Source organism: Pogona vitticeps, chromosome 4 (genome assembly GCF_051106095.1).
Source record: "Pogona vitticeps strain Pit_001003342236 chromosome 4, PviZW2.1, whole genome shotgun sequence".
In the NCBI taxonomy this organism is placed as follows: Eukaryota; Metazoa; Chordata; class Lepidosauria; order Squamata; family Agamidae; genus Pogona; species Pogona vitticeps.
In genome coordinates, this window is record NC_135786.1 from 5,452,229 (window position 1) to 5,474,246 (window position 22,018).

At 41.8% G+C, this 22,018-nt stretch overlaps 1 protein-coding gene across 11 annotated transcripts in view; it reads left to right on the forward strand.

Moving 5' to 3' along the window:
- RTEL1 (regulator of telomere elongation helicase 1) overlaps positions 1 to 22,018 on the forward strand; it is a 95,446-nt gene that overhangs the window by 19,638 nt on the left and 53,790 nt on the right. For all 11 annotated transcript variants that reach the window (XM_078391966.1, XM_078391965.1, XM_078391972.1 and 8 more), the window contains exons 10-17: positions 1,585 to 1,738; positions 3,900 to 3,938; positions 5,036 to 5,114; positions 6,254 to 6,351; positions 8,871 to 8,926; positions 17,725 to 17,799; positions 19,084 to 19,165; positions 21,234 to 21,366. In XM_078391966.1, coding sequence (XP_078248092.1) covers positions 1,585 to 1,738; positions 3,900 to 3,938; positions 5,036 to 5,114; positions 6,254 to 6,351; positions 8,871 to 8,926; positions 17,725 to 17,799; positions 19,084 to 19,165; positions 21,234 to 21,366 — 716 coding nt within the window. The remainder of the gene's footprint in view (positions 1 to 1,584; positions 1,739 to 3,899; positions 3,939 to 5,035; positions 5,115 to 6,253; positions 6,352 to 8,870; positions 8,927 to 17,724; positions 17,800 to 19,083; positions 19,166 to 21,233; positions 21,367 to 22,018) is intronic.

Here is a 22,018-nt window from a genome sequence, read left to right on the forward strand (position 1 = left end):
AATTTGATTTGCGTCATCTATTGAGGTCATCTTTAGCATACTGTGTTTTTTCAGGTTTTATTGCTGCCTGCAGAAGGCAGAAAGCTAGCAGTCACACAGGTAAGAGCTGAAGGAGGCGGCCAGGCAGTTCTGTTGGAGCAGAGATCTGGGCTTCTTCCAGACAACTTGTCTTGCTTCCAAATTGGCTGTCCCTGGTGCTGTTTTACAAGGTCACTGGAAATATGCATAGTCCAGTTTACAGAGCAGATCATTTTCATTCTAACTTGCATTAGGTAATTAAGCATTTTTCATCTTTCCCTATCATTGTTAGTTCTTGCTCATATCTTCTTTGTTTAAACAGTTACTTGAAAATTATTATCATTTTGAAAATTAGCATTATTATAGGTTGTTTTTAGTTTTAGAGAATAATGTGTACTCTTGGAAAACATATCAGCACGTAGTAAACACAAAGTGGACACGTTGCATGGTTTCTCATTTTCTCTAGTTCTGGTAACTACCCTCTGGAAATACCTATACTGTAGATCTGTGTTTCTGGGATTTTTAATTTACTATTTTTAGCCAGCAGATGAGTGAATCAGTGGATTCTGATCCTCCCAGATTTATTTATTTTTTATTTTATTAGTTTTATTTATATGCTGCATTTTTCCCAACAAGGGACCCAAAGTGGCTCGCAGCATTAAAATTCACACAATTTAAAGACACAGTAAGTTAAATATTGAAAGTTAAATTAAACAAAATAAAATAAAATAAAATTAAAGGATTAAAACATGCAAACATGAAAAAGATTAAAATTATCTGCTAAAATGGGGTTCAGGGATTCAGTTGTAACTCTTAAAAGCCTGCCTGAAGAGATGGGTCTTTAGTTTTTTTCGGAAGGATAAAAGGGAAGGGGCCATCCTGATCTCCCGAGGGAGAGCGTTCCATCGCCTGGGAGCGGCCACCGAGAAGGCCCTCTCCCGTGTTCCCATCAGTTGTGCTGGCAATGGGACCGAGAGGAGCGTCTCCTCTGCTGATCTTAAGCGCCGAGAAGGCGCATATAGGGAGATACGGTCCTTCAGGTAGCCAAGCTGTAGAGGGCTTTATAGGTCATGACCAGCACTTTGAATTGGGCTCAGAAACGGACTGGTAGCCAGTGCAGTTCTTGTAACAGGTGCGTCATAGGCTCCCTGTCGCTGGCCCCAGTCAGTCGTCTGGCTGCAAAGTTTTGCACCAGCTCAGGTTTCCGGACTGTCTTCAAAGGCAGCCCCTTATACAGTAATCCAAACGGGATGTAACTGAGGCATGTGTCACTGTAGCCAAGTCCGACATGTCAAGGAGTGGGCCCAGCTGGCACACCAGCTTTAGCTGTGCAAATGCACTTCTGGCCACCACCGAGACCTGGGCATGCAAGCTTAGGGATGAATCCAGGAGTAGACCGAAGCTGCAGATCTGAGTTTTCAGGGGGAGTGTAACTCCCTCCAGCGCAGGTAGTATTCCTATTCTCTCATCCAATTGGTTTTGTGTGTCAGTGCTATATTGACAGTACGTGTGCTGGTGCTGTTAATATTCTAAAATACAAATGCGATGTTTTGTTTTCTTTGTTAGGAGAGATTATGCGAAGAGATGGCATCATTTGACTTGACTCCTTACGACTTGGCTTCAGCAGTAGATGCCATCAACATTGTCTTGGAAGAACAAACCAAAAAAGTTCAGCAGAATGAATTCACCCTTCAGTTCGGCACAGAGCAAGGAAACTCGGGTAGATTGTCTGAATCCATCAGTAGTGGATAGAGTACAGGGAAGATTTTATCGGCTGCTTGCTCTGGATGTGATGCTGTGGTTCTTCAGTTAATCTTTAGGAAGATTGGTTTGATTGCTAGGCAGTTGATAAATTAGGGACACCGAGCAAAATCCTCTTGGTGCCTCTTTTTTATAAGCCCCTGTAGAAAGAGAAGAGAGAGGATGAAAACACAGAAGTGCTTTATAGTAACGTAGTTTGGGGTAATGCTGGTGAGGTTTTTGCAGAGCAGTGTGCTAGAGTTTTCTGGAAGAGCACTGTGTGTACTTTAAGGTAAATGAAAAACTAAAATATTGCCCCTAAAATCAAATGTATTATACTGTTTCTCAATCAGCCCATGTAATGTTGATTTTTATGACTTGGGTTTTTAAAAATTGGATGTGAAAAGTTTTTTGGAGGGGCAGGTAAGGAGGAGGAGATGTTAGAATGAAATGAAAAAGAACAGGATGTTCTCCCCCCCTTCCCATGCTGTTTTATTCATTTTAAAATGCACACATGTTCACATGCCAAACAGAGGAAAAGTGGATAAACAATGTGAATTTGTCCTCTCAGTCCAGTGCTTACCCTTCTCCAACCCACCCCTGGCAGAAGGGATAACAGGCCCCCTTTTCTCTCTGCTACCTCATTTTTTAAGAGGAAGAACAGGGGTCTTGCATCCTGGTGGGCTGTTGAAACAATCCCATCCCAAAATCTCTACCTGTTGTTCGCCAAAGAGCAGGCCATAAATCAGAGGTATAATAAACCCTCTAGAGCAGAGGTCCCCAACCTCCCGGTCTGCGGCCCAGTGCCGGTCCGTGGCCTGAGCTGGACCAGGCTGTGGAGACAGATCTCCCCCCCAGCCCCGCACGCACTCCCCCCGCACAGCCCCTTTGCACATGACAGTGCTCCTGAGCGCTGCCCTGCCCTTTGCACATGCGTGTGAGTGCCCGCACGAGTGCCGCACCGCCCTTTGTGCACGAGCACACCCATCTGCACGAGCACCCTCCCACTCCTTCGCACATGTGCACGAGTGCGGGGCGGGTGCCTCGCCTTCCCCAACTGGTCAGCGGGGTTAAAAAGGTTGGGGACCCCTGCTCTAGAGGGAGGCAGGCTTCTATTGTTCGTGTCATCCTTTGCGGTCCTTTTGATGACAAAAGTAGAGAGAACGGTACGGGCTGTAGACAGAAGGTTCCCGGTGGGGGCGAGCGATTTGGGGAAAGAGGAAGGAAAGGTACTGGTGTGCACCAGGAAATTGGGCCCCATGTGTTAGGGTGTTATATCGGACGAAAGGGCCAGAACCCTGTTTGTCTCACGGAGACCACCCAGATTCTTCTGGGAAATCCTCTCCCCATGGTTCCTTTCTAGTTCCTCTATTAAGTGACATCCTACCTGCGGCTGTGTTGGACCTTATGAAGGAGTGATCTTCCCACATGTCTTTCGATTAAAGCCTTGCTCCTCTCTTGCTAGCTTTAGCTTCCTTATTTTCTTTATTTACAAAAAACATGAGAAGATTACACAGTGATCTTTGGAGGGGAACTGACAGTAGAGCTGTCATAGGGCACCTTTTGAAGGGCCTGCATCGGTATACCAGCTGCTGATTGTCTGACCACTTAACAGCCAGGACTTAGTGGATTTCACCCTTCGTGAAGTATCCTGAGCCATCGTATACGGCTCCTTCGTACTTCATCTCAGCTGCCCCCTCTGCCAGGGTCTGCCAATCAACGGCAGTTCTAGTTTTGCATGCTGTTGTTCACCTTCCAAGCTGTTCGCTGAGAGTGAGTCATTGGCCCACTGGTCTTGAAGACCATGTGCGGTCTAAGTGAAATGGTGGTTTTCTCCTCTGATGAGCACAAAGTCTGGGGGCCAAGTCTGTAAATTCCCCATCACAGTGCTTTGCACCCTCCTGTGCCCTCTTTCCTCCCTCTGCTGCTAAGATCCTAGAATATGAAAATAAAACCCAGGAAGCACGCTGCTGGGGGCACGCTTGGGTTGTAGTTTGAAAAAATACATTAGTGTGTGCTTTGATACTCACTTCCACATGGATGCCTGAAAGTGTGAGGAGGAAATATTGGACAGCCGGGAGGACAGGGACCCGGCCTAAGATTAGAATGAATACAAATTAAGTTTTTTTTCCCTGAAACAGGTCTAAACATGGAGCTTGAAGACATAGCAAAGATAAAGAGTAAGTATTAGTTTCACCTTTTTCTGTAGAGCAGTTTTACAACGGGCTTTGGGAACGAGTCACTTGATGTTCAACTGGGAGGGTTGTGTAGCTGATGACTTTTCTATATGTCGGGTTTCATCTGATTGATGCCTTGTTTGTGCCGCTTAAATTAAGTGTCAGCTGAGACAGTAACTGAAAACTGAGTCTGGAACACTGTTCAAAGAGCCCAAACGGAGGCGTTTGGCGGCTTCTTTCATGCATTTATGGAAATAAAATGTACAAGCATGGATGTAGATTCCTAAACAGTAGCTTGAGTGAAACATCCATGGTGGATGAGAACGATTAGCCAATTTGCTGGTACCTTGTTGAATACCAAGGAGGCTTCATGTTTATGTATCCTGAGCTAGGGAGCTTATCTTCGTTTGCATATTTTAATTGCCTTTAAATGTAATTTGCATATCATTTTTATAACTCTAGCAGATGGCAAACCACAGGTCGACTTCAGCTCTGCTTGGTCTGTAGTGTTCTTATTGAAAAATGCGTTGCCCACAAATACAAGCATCTTTCATCATCTCTTGGAAAGGCCCTTCGTGTGACAATTAGCAAACATACAGAGATCGGACTTCGTGTTGCTTGTTAGTGAACCTTCTTTCATATGCCCTTTAATTTTTTAATTAAGTTTATCAGTGTCCTCACCCATGAGAACTAGAAATTACCATTTAAAATTCCTTAAACAAGGATTGGCTATTCCCGCCCCCCCAAAAAATACTAGCAAGCCAGTCAGAAACTCAAGAATTTCTTTGTGTTTTCCACTCCTAGTTTGCATGACTCCTTTGACCATTTTAAAGATTTGGTGGGGTAAGAGATTTGAGCTGTAATTTAGTTTATTCGCTCCCCCCCCAAAAAAAAATTCTATCCTACTTTTCAACAACCAAGCCTCCAAGATAGCCTTGCAGCATAAATGGAGCAGTTCAGCCGACCCATCACTTCGCTTCCGGAATTGGATCCACAGAACATTTTGGCCAGAAAATCTTTCAAAACAATGGCCCTCCCGTTATGGTGATTTTACCAGCCACATCTGTGCTCCCCTCACTTTCTCTTTGTTTGCCTTAAAGGGATTCTTCTTCAACTGGAAAATGAAATAGATGCTGTAGAGCTACCACCAACAGGAAGTGGACTTACTAAAGATGGAATGTATGTTCCAGGGATTGTAACAGTTCTCTTGAGTTCACGTTTTTTTAAAAAAATTATTATTGTGTGTTTGTTTTCAGACATTTGTGGTGCTGCTTGTCTTTTGTAGTACCGTTGGACCATGGTATTCATGAGGAATTATTTCCCCCCCTCCCCGCGAATGCCAAAAAATGCAGAAGTATATAGAACACTATAAATTGTGTTGTCCCTTGCTCCCTCTAGTGGCCAGTTCTGGTAAATACACCCTGGAAATGCTAGTTAATCCATGTTTATGAGGTTTTTTTATTTTAATATTTTCAGATAGTGAATAAGTGAATCATCAGATACTGATTCTGTGAATACTATGGTCCTACTATACTGTTTGTGTTGAAGATGGGAGGGGAGTGCCTGTGGGTGCAAATAGCCGGCTATTCTTCAGTTGTTGTTCATGCAAACAAGCAGTTGAGTTGCAGACAAAGGAAATTTCAAGTTGCAAAGGTTTTTCCAAGCAACAGGGAAGAGGATTAGACTTGGACCAATGAGGTTTGTTTTAACACTTCTGTTCAGCTATGGCATTCACTGAGTGACCTTAGCTGGACATTATACAGGGCTCCGGAAAGAATAGTGCTTAAACTAGGAGTCAGATTTCTCCTCGGTCATGAAATACCTTTTGCCATCACTTCACCTGTCCCACACAATTACTAAGATGTTGTAGAGGAGAGCATGTGTGGAGTAAATGTGAGATATAGGTGTAACAGAATTATGAACCTCCCCACTGTAGCAGGAAGGATCCTTCCTTGAAAGAAGTGTTGAAAATGTTTATCATATAATAAAACTAAGTCCCTTGACTTCAGTCAAGTTGCCACGTCTCGTATAGGAATTTTGGTTTTGAATTTAAAAAGTAAATTAGCCCTCATCCTTATGGAGACTTAAAAATCTAGCTGCTAGCTTTTCCTCTACAGTTCTGAGAGTGCGATAAGCCGTTGGTCCAACTCACTGTACTCTGGGAGATTAAAAGTTGAAGTATACCTGACAGATAGCTGGTTTATAACCTGTGCTTGAAAACCTCCATGTCTGAATGTTTAGAGTGAACCCATTTTCTTGCAGTTTTAATCCAGCTGTTTGAGTTACTGAAGATCAGGTGTTCTTCTTTGCCTTTACAGCTACATATTTGAACTGTTCGCAAAGGCTCAGATCACCTACCAAACCCAAAGTTCTCTCCTCGATTCGCTGGAACAAATTGTGCAATATTTAACAGGCCGTAAGTGTATTCTTCATTGTTTGGAAAAAATTGTGAGGCATGAGAAAGTTTGGAAATAATATTGTATTTTGAGAGAATGCAGGGTTACGTTATCTGTAACGAATAGGAATGAATTTCCTTTAAAGCAGGGGTAGGCGAGTGTGGTTGTGACTTGCAGCATCCTTTCCACTGCTTTGGATGAAGCTGATGGTAGTTGTAGTCCAGCTAGATCTGGAGGGCATACTTGCCCACTGCTGCCGTAAAGGATCATGTGCGCTCTCTGAGTTGCTAACTGATCCATCTTTGTCATTGGAGGCTGAGGTCAACCTTTGTGACTTGAGATCCCCTTGATCCGTTTGAGCAGGTATGCCAGCTGTAACCCCCCTGGAGTGAAACAACCCGGCTGTAGTCACTACTGTTGTAATAGCCTCCCGTTCAATTGACTGCAAGATGTGATCCATGGGTCCGCTTTTAAAGTCAGCTGAGAAAATGCAGTTGATCCAAAATGAGGATTAGTTGAAGAATTAACTGAGACTAGGCAGTTGCACCATAAGATGTCTGCTTTATTAGCTGAATCAGCTCCTGGACCACTTCAGTTATGAATTTAAAGTAACCTTTTACCTTTAAAATGCCTAAGAACTTAGGATCAGCTTACCTGAGAGATCACATTAATTTTTGTATACCTAATGTGGGAATGGGCAGATCAGAAGTTTTCAAGGGCCATTATTTAGGCTTTCCAGCATCTTGAAATTTGCACTTCCTGAGAAAATAGCTAAAGTCTGAGTGGTGTGACCAAATTGGCTAATTAATTCTTAATGTTGAACCCCAATAGCTAAATAGAAATTTTCATAGGTTACAATGATTAATTTGCTGTGCTTTTATTACCTTTTATTTTAAGACATAATAAGTTTGCAACAAGGTTTTGTTAAGGTTTCTCATTTAAATCAAAGCTTTAACAAAGGCTTTAATATGTTAAAGATTTTAAAAAGCAACAGAACTGTTGCTTTAATGGCTTCCCCCGTTAAAGGACTCTGATGCAGCTTTCTGGTCAGTCTTGCAGCTTCTATATGTTTAGTGTGGTTTCACTTACTTCATAGTTAAAGGTAGACTACCACTTTTGGTTTTTGTTAAATGTCCCTGTCCCTGTCCGTTAGTATCTTAATTGTATGGAAGCTTTCAGTTGCTATATTCATTTCCCAGGATGTGGCTCCTCTGTTGATTGGGTTGTTTCTGTTAGTTCCAGAAGTCTCATTCCAGGAAATAAACATGGAGATGGGTAATTAACAGAAAAGCCACAAATTGCAGCATTGATGCTTTTGTCTTTAAAAAGCCTTGGGAGGCCACTGAGAACGGCTTGGAGGGTTGGCTGTAGCTTGCAGGCCAGAATTCTGACCCAAGAGAATCATAATCCTCTTCCAAGGGACCTCTTTGTACCCAAAGGTCTTTCTGTGGTCTGAAATTTCACTGCAGGGTTTCTTGTTTTCATCCTGCTGGATCTGAATCTCTGTTAAAGCAACAGGCCTTGTACCTTTGTGAGTTCCCCTGGCCACCTTGTTTTTGCTTTTTCCAACACCTTTTCTGTCTACCCCATGTTGTTCAAAGAGTGGTGATTAGACCTGGATGCAGAATTTCAAGTGTACTTTGCATCATAGCTTTTGTAGAATGGCTGTGTGATATGGGTAGGTTTTTGTTTGGATACATTTCTTAATCAATCTCCAATATGAAATGTTGCTTTTTTCCTATTAGGTTGACATTTTCAACAACCTGTCCATAATAATAGCATCCCCTTTCTGGCTAGTTTAGATGCCATGAACATCTGTTGGGAAGTTGGGATTACATCCACCCTCTGCCTCTGCATAACTTTATGCTTGTTTACATTGAACCACATTAGTCATTTTAATATGTACCATGTTTCCCCGAAGACAAGACAGGGTATATTAATTTTTGCTTCAAAAATGCTTTATACAGTCATGTCATCTTCTTCCGGTTGCTGCCCAGTGGTGGAGGGCGGGGTTTGCCTTCACTGGGGCTTATTTTTTGGGGTAGGGCTTATATTACGAGCATCCTGAAAAATCATACTAGGGCTTGTTTTCAGGTTAGGTCTAATTTTAGGGGAAACAGTGTATTCCCCCAATTTGAAGGAATCTCTCTGAACTTCTGCAAATCCTTTTCATCCGTCTGAAAGATACGGTTGATCAGAAAACCTGGCAGCCTCTATGTTTACCAGAAATCCAAACTTTTTGCAGACATTCATCCCCAATACAGATCCTTATACTAAAGCATATTTGCCAGTATTTGTGAACTTGAAATTAATATTCAACTTTGTTGGCATCTAAAACACCTCACAAATATTGCACATCTGTAGATGACAGAGGCGAGATATATTGTCTTCTGACAGCAATTTGTGGAAATGTGAAATTGATATTTCTGTATGAAAATGTACATGGAGCAAATTTCTTATTCACCCCTAATTGACACACATCAAAACGTTTTATCACTCATATTTACTTCTCTCCCTCTTGTTTGTTCTCCCTCTCTAGGTACTGGGATATTCACCAACACGGCTGGGTTGCATAAATTAACAGACATAATCCAGGTAAATGTTTGCTGCTTCCCGTCTTGCAGAATGAGGGCCTGATCCAGCAGGGCTCTTACGTTCTCATGCTGTTCCGAGAGTAGCACAGACTCAGGGTTAATTTCTGAAGCTCCGTCATGGGATTCTGAAAGTACCTTCCTGAAGCTCAGGCTGTAAATGTGGGGGAAGGTGGCTATTAAGAGAGACTGGGATGGTTAAAATTAAAAGTTCTGGTGTGATCCCATATTCAGCCTGCTGAAGTGTGCAGCTAGGATAGAGTAGGCCTACCTGAACAAAGGACCTGTTGTAGCTGTGTAATGACATGACATACAGTATACAGTGGTACCTCGCTAGACGACCTAGTAAAACGACGAATCCGCATGGCGATGAGGTTTTGTGATCGCTATAGTGATTCACAAAACAGTGATTCCAATGGGGGATTTTCGCTGGACGATGATTTGGTCCGTGCTTCACGGACCGTTTATTCGCAAGACGACGATTTTTACAGCTGATCGGCGGCTTCGTAAAATGGCTTCCCTGTGTTTTCGGGACCCATGCTTCGCAGGATAGCCATTTTAACAGCTGATCGGCACTTGCAAAATGGCTTCCCTATGGGCAATCTTCACGGGACAACGATGTATTTTCTCCATTGGAACATATTAAATGGGATTCAACGCATTCCAATGGGAAAACAGATTTTGCATGACGATGATTTCGCTAAACAGTGATTTCTATGGAACGGATTATCATCGTCATGCGGGGCACCACTGTATATATTTACACAATATAATGATAGAGTTAGTGGTATTAAAGAGTTAGTCACTTGTGGTCACATGTGCCCTGATGACACATGACAGTTGCTTTCCAAAAGACCAATACATTGTTTTACTTGAGTTATTCTGAGGATTTATCGCAATCCAATGACCTTCCAGCTACTCTTTATTTCTCTAACCTGTTTCTGGACTTTAAAAGCAAATTGGAACATATAGAATTAAGGATTTATTTGAATCAGGGCAACCAACTGCTGTTAGACAAACAGAAGAGAAGACAAGGCAAATAAGAAACCAGTTGGCTACAAATAAAGCAAATAAGGAGCTTTGCAATACAGTTATATAAAAAATCTGGCCCTATAAGACCATTAACAGAATTTGAACAACACCGTGTACTGAAAAGATAAAAATAAAAGGATAGGATTGACGTCATTAGTATATAAATGTGTCATTGAGAAAGAACATGGTGAGGGCAGGGGAGGCAAAGCATTTTGCCAAATGAATTTAAACATTAATATACCTGAAGAGGTTTGGACAGGAATATGAAATAAATATCCATATAAATTAATATCAGCTAAAACAAACGGTTCTGAAAGTTGTTCACAGATGGCATCTGTATGCTATGAAGCTACATAAAATCAACGGGGATATATCAGATAAGTGCTGGAGGCTGTCTAAAAATGTCCCCAATTAATTGAGCAGCAGATCTTTTATTTTTTTGGATTACAGGTATTTAAAATAATTGCAAAGAGGTGTGCTTTGTTCCAAGTAAAAGAGAAAAGGGAATGCTTATCTAAGATGATGCAGGACATGTGCCCATTATATAAAAAGAGTATCGTTTCTTAGTGAAATTGTGGCTTTTCTGCGTGCAAAGGTCTGCACATATAATTGACGAAGATTTCTGTCATAGATTGATAGCCATACCGCATAAAATTTCCACTGGGTGGTGCTGTTCATCCTGCCTTATGCACAGTCCTATGTTCAGGTGTGCAGTTGTAGAATAGAAAGCCACCGTACACTTCTAAGCATGAGTGTATATTTGGGCTTTTTATTCTTTTCAGTTATGATTCCCACCAGGGTGACTTCAGCTTGGCTTTTCCCTGCTTCTTTACCTCTCTATGCAAATAGAAATCTTAGAAGCCAGACCAATTTTGTGCATATTTGGTAGTTGTTAATAAAGGCTTCAAAACCTGGTGTAGGAGCTAGTACAATGCTAGGACTCAGTGAATCGTAGTTCAATTCCCCACGGGGCTGTGGAAACTCCCTGAGGAGTGGCAATGTTAAACCACTCCTTGAATATCTCACAGACATACCTTGAAAAATTTACCGTGTTTCCTCGAAAATAAGACAGGGTCTTATATTAATTTTTGCTCCAAAAAACACATTAGGGCTTATTTTCAGGGGATGCTTTATTCCCCCCCCCCCATGTACGACAATCAACGTTTATTCAAATACAGTCCTGTCATCATCTTCTGGTTGCTGCCCAAGCGTGGAGGGCGGGGTTTCACTTAACTAGGGCTTATTTTAGGGGTAGGGCTTATATTACGAGCATCCTGAAAAACCATACTAGGGCTTATTTTCAGGTTAGGTCTTATTTTCAGGGAAACAGGGTATTAGGGTTGTTGTAAGTAAGAAGCAATTTGATGAGGGCACACAGTAATAAATAAAGATATCACCTAGCCATAGGTTTAGAAAGAAATCAAACCATCAAGATGAACAATGAAAATTAAAGTAGAAATGAAGCACCTCTTTTTGTTGGAACACGCAATTTGGAATTCAGAATTTGAAGTAGGAATTACAGTGGTGCCTTGCTTGACAAGGATAATCCGTTCCAGCAAAATCGCTGTAGAACGAAATCGCCATCAAGCGAAAGTAAAAAGCCCATTGAAATGCATTAAAACCCGGTTAATGCATTCCAATGGGCGAAATACCTCAGCGTCCAGTGAATATCCTCCATAGGGCGGCCATTTTCCGGTGCCTGTAATGTGAGGAATCCATCCTAAAACACAGCAGGGAGCCATTTTGCACAGCGCGTGGCCATTTTGAAAACCCGACGATCAGCTGTTTTGATCATCGTTAAGCGAAAAATCGGTTCCTGAAGCAGGGAACCGATCATCGTGAAACAAAAAAACCCCATTCAATCATCATTTTGCGATCGCAATAGCGATCACAAAAACTAGTTGTCAAGCGATTTCCTCATCTAACAAGGTAAATATCAAGCGGGGCACCACTGTACAGCACTTCAGACTCGTAATTTTAATAATTTGGGATTTTCAGAGATACATAACGATTGCAATCAATATGAAGACTATGTTGTCATTATTTTCCTGTTTAAAACACACACACAAACAGACAAGACATTTTTAAAGGATTCCCTGTGTCCTCCAACATCGAAAAGAGTGCACGCCAATAGCCAGTAATGTGAAGTTTCAGGAAATTGTAATAGGCATAGTGATTGAATCCTAAACAGTAGGAATACCAGCAGGAAATGCCAACAGCACTGGGGAAGCAGAGGAAAGATCACACTGGTGAAAAGATCTGACAGGTTACCAAGAGTGATTAAACCCTCTGACCATGATTCTTCCCCCCCCCCAACCTATATATGAACAGACAAACGTTACAGGCACCACTTTCAACACATTGTAGGTGACTATGAGGCTCTAAGAAAGAAGGTGAAGGATTTGGGGATACAGTTAGTTAATTCATCACAAAATGAATAACCAGCTGCACAGACAGTGTGCTTGGAAAAGATGCCATTTCTTGGACTGTGGTCAGTAGTTTGATGAAGATGGACTTCTAGACAGAGATGAGTTATACAGTGGTGCCTCGCATAACGTTTGCTTCGTTTAACGTTTTTTTCGCTTAATGTTTATTTTTTCAGAGTCAGATTGTGCTTCGTATAACGTTTTTCCCTATGGGCGATTTTCACATAGCGATTTTGGGACCATGCTTCGCTTAACGTTTTTGGTTTTAGGTCCCCTGCTTCTCTTAACGATGTTCATTTTTTCAATTACAAAAGTGTCTTAACATGTTGAAAAACGGTTTTAAATGCTTGGAATCGTTAGTGCACCTTCTAAAATGTGTGCATACTTAATTTGGCGTTGATCTGACTTTTCGTTAATTTTTTGTGAATTTTTTTCTGCCCCATAGGAAACAATGGAGCTGTCAGATTTTGACAGCTGTCAAAAGTTGGGGGGAAAAAATCACCATAAATTAACGAAAAGTCAGATCAAAGCCAAATTAACTTTTGCATCCGTTTTAGAGGGTGCAGAAGCTAATCCAAGCATTTAAAACCATTTTTGACCCTTTTATGACACACTTAAATTTGCAAAAATTGACTTCGCAAAGCCATTGAAATGTATTGAGTCGGCTTCAATACATTCCAATGGAGGAAACATTGTATCATTTAACAATGTTTCCTATGTCGTTTTTTCGCTTAAGGACGCCAATCCGTGCCTATTGGAACGGATTAACCGGTTTCCAATGCATTCCTATGGGAAATGGTGTTTCGCATAAAGTTTTTTTCGCATAAGGTTTTTTTTTGGGAACCAATTAAAAACGTTATGCGAGGCACCACTGTATCTCATAGGGGTGGGAAGAACAGGCTTGTTAACTGCCTCACAAGTTTCCTCAAAGGAGTTTTTAGCTGACAGGGCTACTATTTCAGAGCGCAAAAGAACACCAAGTACTAGGAACAATCAGATCTATGGTATGATGGTGTTGTGATGTGGAAAGCCACCAGCAAGCAGGAAAAAAAATACAGGGAAGAAGCTGGAAGGAATCGCCAATTGGAGCAGATGTTTCTAAAGCAGTGCACGGAAACAAATGAGGTGGACATGTGTTGGGGGAGAATATGATTTAATAGGCATGCCTTCAATCTGGTAGAATGAAGATCATGAATGGAATGTAGTAACTGAAGGTGTGATGTGTTCCAGAGGAACACTGCTGCTTAGTTCTAAGACAACAAATGTCTGTAACCAGAAGTAAGAGTCTATCAAGAATTGAGTAAGAGTGGACTCACAGATAGGAGTCTGGAGACAAGCTGTAAATCATGTCCATACAAGTCTGATGGCAGAGAGGGAGCAAACAGGAGCAGATTTTCTTTTGGAGTCTCCTCGTAATGAGGGTGAAAGAGGAGAGTGCAAAAAACGGTCTGAAGCTCAACATAAAAAAACCCAGTAGTCACAAAATTAAGAGACACTTGCTTCTTGGGAGGAAAGCTATGACAAACCTCGACAGCATCTTAAAAAGCAGAGACATCACCTTGCCGACAAAAGTCCGAATAGTCAAAGCTATGGTTTTTCCTGTAGTGTTGTATGGAAGTGAGAGCTGGACCATAAAGAAGGCTGACCACCGATGAAATGATGCTTTGGAATTGTGGTGCTGGAGGAGACTCTTGAGAGTCCCCTGGACTGCAAGGAAAAACAAACCTGTCAATTCTGAAGGAGTGCTCACTGGAAGGACAGATCCTGAAGCTGAGGCTCCAGTACTTTGGCCATCTCATGAGAAGAGAAGACTCCCTGGAAAAGTCCCTGATGTTGGGAAAGAGTGAAGGCAAGAGGAGAAGGGGACGACAGAGGATGAGATGGTTGGACAGTGTCATTGAAGCAACCCACATGAATTTGACCCAACTCCGGGAGGCAGTGGAAGACAGGAGGGCCTGGCGTGCTCTGGTCCATGGGGTCATGAAGAGTCAGACGCAACTTAACGGCTAAACAACTACAAATCAAAATGCCAAGCATTGCAGACAAAGAAAGAGAATAGTAATAGGAGACTTCAGCTACTCTAGTGTTGTTTTCAATCAAACTCTAGGAAGGACCTATGATTCAACATTTTGCTTGCTGACCATTTCCTTTTACAGAAGGTGGGAGAAGCAAGACCAGGAAGAACTGTCTTGGACCTCATTCATAGGGAAGACGTGGCAATGAGGTTGAAGGAATGGGACCCTTGGGTGGGAGTAACCGTGTCCTCTTGCATTCATTGTACAGAAGATGGGGGAAACTAAGTGTAGCGAGACATGCCCTCTGAGCTTTAGGAAAGCAGATTTCAATGAACTTAAGTCATTTTGGGGGGAAAAGTATTTGTTGTTGTTTAGTCATTAAGTCGTGTCCGACTCTTCGTGACCCCATGGACCAGAGCACTCCAGGCCCTCCTGTCTTCCACTGTCTCTTGGAGTTGGGTCAAATTCATGTTGGTAGCTTCGATGACACTGTCCAACCATCTCATCCTCTGTCGTCCCCTTCTCCTCTTGCCTTCACACTTTCCCAACATCAGGGTCTGGGAGAAAGGTATAGTTTTAAATAAATAAATAAACTTGAAGAAATCACAAGATCAGGAAAAAAATCAAATAATCCAATCGAATTGAGTCCACAGTGAATGGCCACCTTTTAAAAGGGGAGATGTTGAAGTCACAAATGCATACAGTTGACACGGAGAAAAAAAAGGGGGAGACCTCTAAATAACCTGTGGGTCGCATAGGGAGCTCTCACATGAATGGGAGAGGAGCAGGTATCAAAAACGGCAAGGGGAGCAAATTTCCAAAGGAAAGTGAAAAGGAGTAGCTGGTATTTTTAAGAAGAAGGTTACGCTCAGAACAAACTCAGACTTGCAAAAGACTGTTTTTATTATTATTTATTTTAAAATTACACCCCCCCAAAAAAAACCACCATCACACACACAAAAAAGCCAAATAGATAACAAACATTTTATATAAAAGTTATCTATTGACAACATCACCTACATAATGAACAATATAACAGAATGTGCTCCACTCCCCCCCCCTTGACCATTTGGATATATAATAATTTTGTACACCATGCAGAGTCTCCTATCCCTTTCAGATTCTTGCAGTGGTGCACCATCTTTCTCAATAATAATAATAATAATAATAATAATAATAATAATAATAATAATAATAATAATAATAATAATAATAATAATAATAATAATAATAATAATAATAATAATAATAATTACAAAAAAAAACAACCTTAGCACTGCAGAGCTGGAAGGGCCCGCCCCTGTCAAGGAGGCACAAGTGGGGAATTGAACTCCCAACCTCGGCTTCCACAGCCAGAGATCTAAGCCACTGATCTATACAGCAGTTATTAATACAAGAGGGCACAATTGAAAGTGTTGGTTTTAACCTGTAAAGCCCGAAATGGGTCCAAGCTATCTCAAAGACTGTATCTCCCATTATGGGCTGGCACAGAAGTTAAGACTCTCAGGAGAGACCTTTCTCTCCATCCTGCCACCTTCACAGGAGCATCTGATGGGAACTCAGGAGAGGGCCTTCTCTGTGGCTGCTCCCAAACTCTGGAACTCCCTCCCACTGGAGGCCAGGCTGACCCATCTTTGCTGTCCTTCCGCAAGCAGGCAAAGACCTTTCTCTTCAGGCAAGCCTTCCCTGAGTGTGATTTTTTTTAGATGGATTGTTATACATTGCAGCTTTGACTGAGTTTTTAGTATTACTTATGTTCACTGTGTCTCAGGGTGGTGCGTGTTTGTTCCTTTTTAGTATTCACACATTTATTCTTTTAGCTTTAATATTGCCTTTTAATGATGTAAGCTGCCTTTTACGTAATACTCAGTGTTCTTAGCTTTAAATATTATCTTTTGATGATGTAAACCAATGTTGCATACTCATTGTTTTTCAGCTTTAAGTATTATTTTTCAATGATGTAGGTTGCCTTGAGTCCTTTTAAAGGAAGCAGGCGGAGTAAAAATATTTTAAACAAACATGAGTCAACCGTGATGCAGCAAGAAGGCCATTCTAGACTTAATCAACAAAAGTGTCCTGATTTAAGGGATGTAATAGTACCACTGTGTTATGCTTTGATCAGACCTGGAACATACTGTGTTCGGTGGTGAGCACCTTAGTTTAAGAAGGGGTTTACCAAGCCCTACCTACGTGGAATGAGTGAGAGAAGGTGGGCTTGCTTAGCCATGAAAACGAAAGACTTGACAGGTGATAGGACAGCTGTCTTCGGAGATCTGAACGTCTGGGGTGTGGATGATGCAGCGAGCGTCGGATACGATTCTTCAGCTGTGTAGGGCTTTGGGCTGGCTGGCTATTCAGATCTTTTCAACCTCTGCAGTTCTGTCGTTCTATGAACGCTTGAAGGGGATGGTGGGGAGAGTTCCTTAGGCTTTCCAAAACAGGAAGTTCCATTGCCCGGGTGCCAAACCTGGAAAGGCTCCACCTCCTGAACCTTTCATGGCCCCAGAACGAAGGACGGGATCTCTGATGAGTACAGTAGCAGGCAGATCATTGGGAAGTCTGTTACAACCACTCTCCGGGGGTAAAACCATGGCCCTCACCCAGTCACTCACTCCTTTATTTCAAGCCTTCTCTCTTATGAACTAAAGACAGCCCCCCCCCCCCCCGGTAGCTCTTCCCTTTTCCCTTTTTAAAACCTTTGCAACTACCTGGTGAGGCTGAGAGGCGGCATCTTATGTAGATGTATTTATGGTCTTGTGCATTGTTATGTAAGAGCAATCCCATTTACTTCAGTTTTAATTTCACGGAAATGGCTATGATATGTAAAAGAGCATATAAAGGGCAACATTTTTTTTAAAAAAAAATTGGATACAAGAATAATCCATAGATTTGGATCTTCTAGTCTAAAAATTAGAATAAACAGCATTAAGGCATCTGCTTTTTCTACAGATAGTGGCAAAAGGAATGTAAAATAACATTTATATTAATAGCCTGATAACAAGAATTATGTTTTAATTCTATGCGCCCCTAAGTTTGCAGAGAATAATAGGAGCATGTTGGCAAAATGAGAGTTAGAATACCAGTAGATTCTTCACTTGTGTCCTTTTATCCTGGGCTGTGCTTTAACTTGGTTAATAAGTTGGCAGCCATGAAAAGGAACTGGAAAATCTAGGAAAAATGTGCTCTGTGTTGACATGTTGTTTCTTCCTCTTTTTTGTGGAGATGGCCTTCAGACGTGTAATCCATCTTAGGTAACTTGCCAAGAACTCTTAACTGTGATTTTTCTCACTTCCAGTTTGCACTTTTCTCCCCTCCCCCTTTGCCTTTAGACTGTTTTTAATTTTGGTCTATCGGAAGGAACGTCTAACTCCACGCCAGACTTCTCGGTGTCAAAATATTATAAGGTATATATTCTTCATATTGTTCTGAGGGAGATTTTCTCTGTGGCAAAGAGGCTTTTAGCTAAAAAAATTAAATAAAGAATTATATTTACAGCCCCATTTGTAAAATATTAATATTAGCATAATTTTTAATTCATTGTTCCTGCATGGCAGGGCGTTGGACTCGATGGCCCCTGTGGTCTCCTCCAACTCTGTGATTCTATGATTCTATTGTATTTTACTGATACCTGTGGCATGATAGTACTGTTGCTCTAATGCAGTGTATTAACAAATTTTAAAAAATTGCAGTGATCCTTTGATTATGCAATAGAGATTCACTTACTTGCTGTGGTGCTTTGGGGTACTGGGAAGTCATGGTTATGAATTATTTGCAAATCCTCATGATAAAATGGGAGTAAGTTGATCAGGTGCTGCGAAACTAGGTTAGCATGAATTCACGGCGTTTTAATTTAGCAATGTCAAATCAATGCACTGCCAAAATATGACAAATGCTTTTGCTTGGACTAATACAGTGGTGCCTCGCATAACAGGCGCCCCATTTAACGACAAATCCGTATAGCGACGATGTTTTTGCAATCGCTTTTGCGATCGCATAACAATGTTTCCTATGGGGGAAAATCGCTTTGCAACGATCGGTAAGCTGTTTCGCTTACCGATTTTCACATAGCGATGATTTTCCCCAGCTGATCGGCGGTTCCAAAATGGCCGCCGGGTAAAACGGGGACGGATTCCTCGCTTACCGGGCAACTAAAATGGCCGCCATATGGAGGATTTTCGCTTAAAAGGTAAGTTTTAAGCCCATAGGAACGCATTGAAGGGGTTTCAGTGCATTCATATGGGCTTTTTTATTTCGCAAAGCGACGAATCCGTATAGCGACGATTTTTGCTGCACGGATTATCGTCGCTTTGTGGGGCACCACTGTAGTTCCGTTTTGTGTTGATCTGCTTAACAGTCACTTCTAGGAACATCTTGTGCATTTTTATTCATTAAATAGAAATTAAAGCCCTCTAGTGTTACTTGTGGTGCACTGAGAGTTGCCTTGTATAGACTCAGATCCCTTGGGTGGTTTTGCCCAATATCGTTCTGACCATCAGGAACCCGTCAAGAGTTTCAAGCAAGGGTCTTCCCTTGCCATACTTGAAGAGTCGTAGCATGCCCCAGCTAGTGTTCCCTTCCACATATTAAGTAAGTGCTTAGATCCTGAAATCAGATGAAATCATTGTGTCCTGGGTGATAGGTGTCCTGTTCTTTGCCTTCATCCTTACAAAAGTGAACTGTTTGTGTAGGTCCACATCCATCCAGATGTTAATGGTCAAAAAAAGAAGCAGAGGACAGACCTGTGGAATGCCTCGGTAACTAAAAAACAAGGTAATGGAGTCAAGGTGTCCCTCATTTCGCTTAGGTCTTTTAAACCAGTTTTCTTCAGCTGCTTTTTTCCCCAGCTTTTGATGAGCAAGTTTTTCAGACCAGCTGTCTCCCAGAGGAGGAGCAGTCTGGTCTTCCTTCCAGCTAGTTTGTGTGAAACCACTGATGATTCAGTGATTGCATCTCTGATATTGTGGTTGGAAGACTCGATTCTGTGTTCGTGTGGGGCAAGGACTGTGGATAAGATGTTAAGACGGGTGCTAAAGAATAGAGATGAATTTGTTTGCTAGCTGCATTATCTTCATCTCCAAAATTTTCCACAGTAATTGCCCAAAGTAATTCTAAGAAAAGAATATTTATTTTACCCATGCCAAGTTACAATGAGGAGAAAAATCACGTACAGTACAGTATATGTACTTCACTGTGTAAATAGCATGGCTTGATCTTCATTTTCAGGAAACTCTTGCAGAAAAGCTGCACAGCATATGTGCTTTTCTGGAAGGGAAATATTTTTATTTGGTATTGTTTAGAAATTATGTGGATGCTGCAGAAAACAATGTACGTAATTTATACGACTTGCGTACAATATTACTGAGAATGGAAATAAGAAAGGCATTGCTTACAATCTCAGTTTCCCAGTCCTCCCTCCATCTTGCAAATTCAATCCATTAATTTGACTCCAACCCTCATGAATAGCAAAAACCGAGCTTGCTTCATCTTCTGTGTGACATCCCTTCGGATACTTGAAAATAGCTATTTGGTCTCCTCCTGTCAACCTTCTCTTCTTTGGGCTAAACAACTAGTTTGCGCAACTGTTCTTGATACGGCTTGGGTTCTTTATCCTTTTCCATGTTGGTTATCATCCTATGGACATGCTTCAGCTGGTTGATATCCTCCTTAAATCGTGTTGCTGTGAACCAGACACAGTATTCCAGATGAAATCTGGCCGAAGCAAAATAGGCAGTTCTATTAACTTCCTTTGATCTGTACGTGACAGTTCTGTTGATCCAGCCTTTGCTTTTTTGCTCTTGGATCACACTGTTAAACTCATGACCTACTTTTACTCTGAGAGCCTTTTCAAATACACATGCAAATCCAGATGTCACCCATCCTGTATTTGTACACTTGAGTTTTTCCAAGTTCTGGAGAAAGAAGGATGTGCAAAAGTAGTGGCCTCTGAGAATGATTCTCCTCTAAAATATGTGCCTTGCTTCATTGCAAGACTGTAGGAGGGAGAATAAAGTGGCATTCCAGTGATGTTTCAGACAAGAGGCCTGGAGGGGTACCCAAAAAAGGTTAGGGTTGTCTGTATTTTTTCTGGAAGATGCTAAAAGAGTTATATTTTTGATTGACTAAAACCAAAAGGCCTCATTTGCTGGTGGGGTCCATGTAAGTCTAATGTATCACTCTAGACCAGTGGTTCCCAACCTTTTTTTCACTTGTGTACCCCTTGGTAGCTAATTTCTAGAAATGCTACCTTTCATATTAGCCAGCACCAACACATTGGGGACATGGGTGGCACTGTGGGTTAAACCACTGAAGCCTCTGTGCTGCAAGGTCGGTAGACCAGCCATCGTAAGATTGAATCCACACGACGGAGTGAGCTCCCATCGCTTGTCCCAGCTCCCGCCAACCTAGCCCGCCAACCTAGCCATTCGAAAGCATGTAAAATGTGAGTCGATAAATAGGTACCACCTCGGTGGGGAGGAGCACTTTCCAATATTTTCCCTAATGGAGAACTCACAACTGTCTTCACAGATGATGTTCAGATAAGTAGCCTATCCTGTAACAATGTTTAAGTATGTTGATCTTTTTTTTCTCTCAAACCATCAACAATACCATGCATTTTGTTAAGAACTTGGGAACCACAGTGCGTTTACGAGCTTCTAATTTCTCCTGAGAAGAAGACTGAGCAGCAAGATCAATCGAAAAATGGTAGGGTGTTTGAGGTGAGGATGCCTTCAATAGCTGACCACAAGGAAGTGGAATATTTTGTGGCACAGCGTGGTCTTTGATGAAACCCCTGAAGAGCAAGTTTTTTAACCTTCTACTTACTCTGTTTGACATACAGGGAAAATCTTGAGCTACTGGTGTTTCAGCCCTGGATACAATATGCATGAACTGGTTCGTCACGGAGTCCGGACAATCATTCTTACCAGTGGGACACTCTCCCCTCTTTCATCTTTTACTCTGGAAATGCAGATGTAAGTTTCCTTCCTTCGTGCTTATGAAAAGAAACTCGGCAGTTAGAGCACAGTATGGGACAAAGGTTCAGATAAAGTACGAGGTTACACCAAAAAAAAGTGGAATTCTCAGTACAGTGGTGCCCCGCATGATGACGATAATCCGTTCCGTTAAAATCGCTGTACAGCAAAATTGTCATCATGCAAAAAAACCCCATTGGAATGCATTGAAAACCGGTTAATGCATTCCAGTGGGGAAATACCTCATTGTCCAGCGAATATTGGCCATAGAGAACCGCCGATCAGCTGTTTAAAATCGCTGTTTTGCGAAGCTTCTGTCCGTAAAATAGCCATTTTGCAAAAGGAAGCCAGCCATTTTGCAAAGGGAAGCCATTTTGCGGAGCCGGAAAAATCATTGTTTTGCGAACAAACAGTTCGTGAAGCAAGGACCTAATCAACGTAAAGCAAAAAAACCCCATAGGAAACATCATTTTGCAATTGCAAAAAAAGTCATCGTCAAGCGATTTTGTCATTTAGCAGGGTAAGCGTCTAGCGGGGCACCACTGTACATGTTTACTGAAGAAATCTAAACAGTTGTCCTCCGATCTTGCATGTCATGCAATACAAGCAGAGCCTGGGGTTATCCTCTGGGATCCATTTCCTTACACGGAGA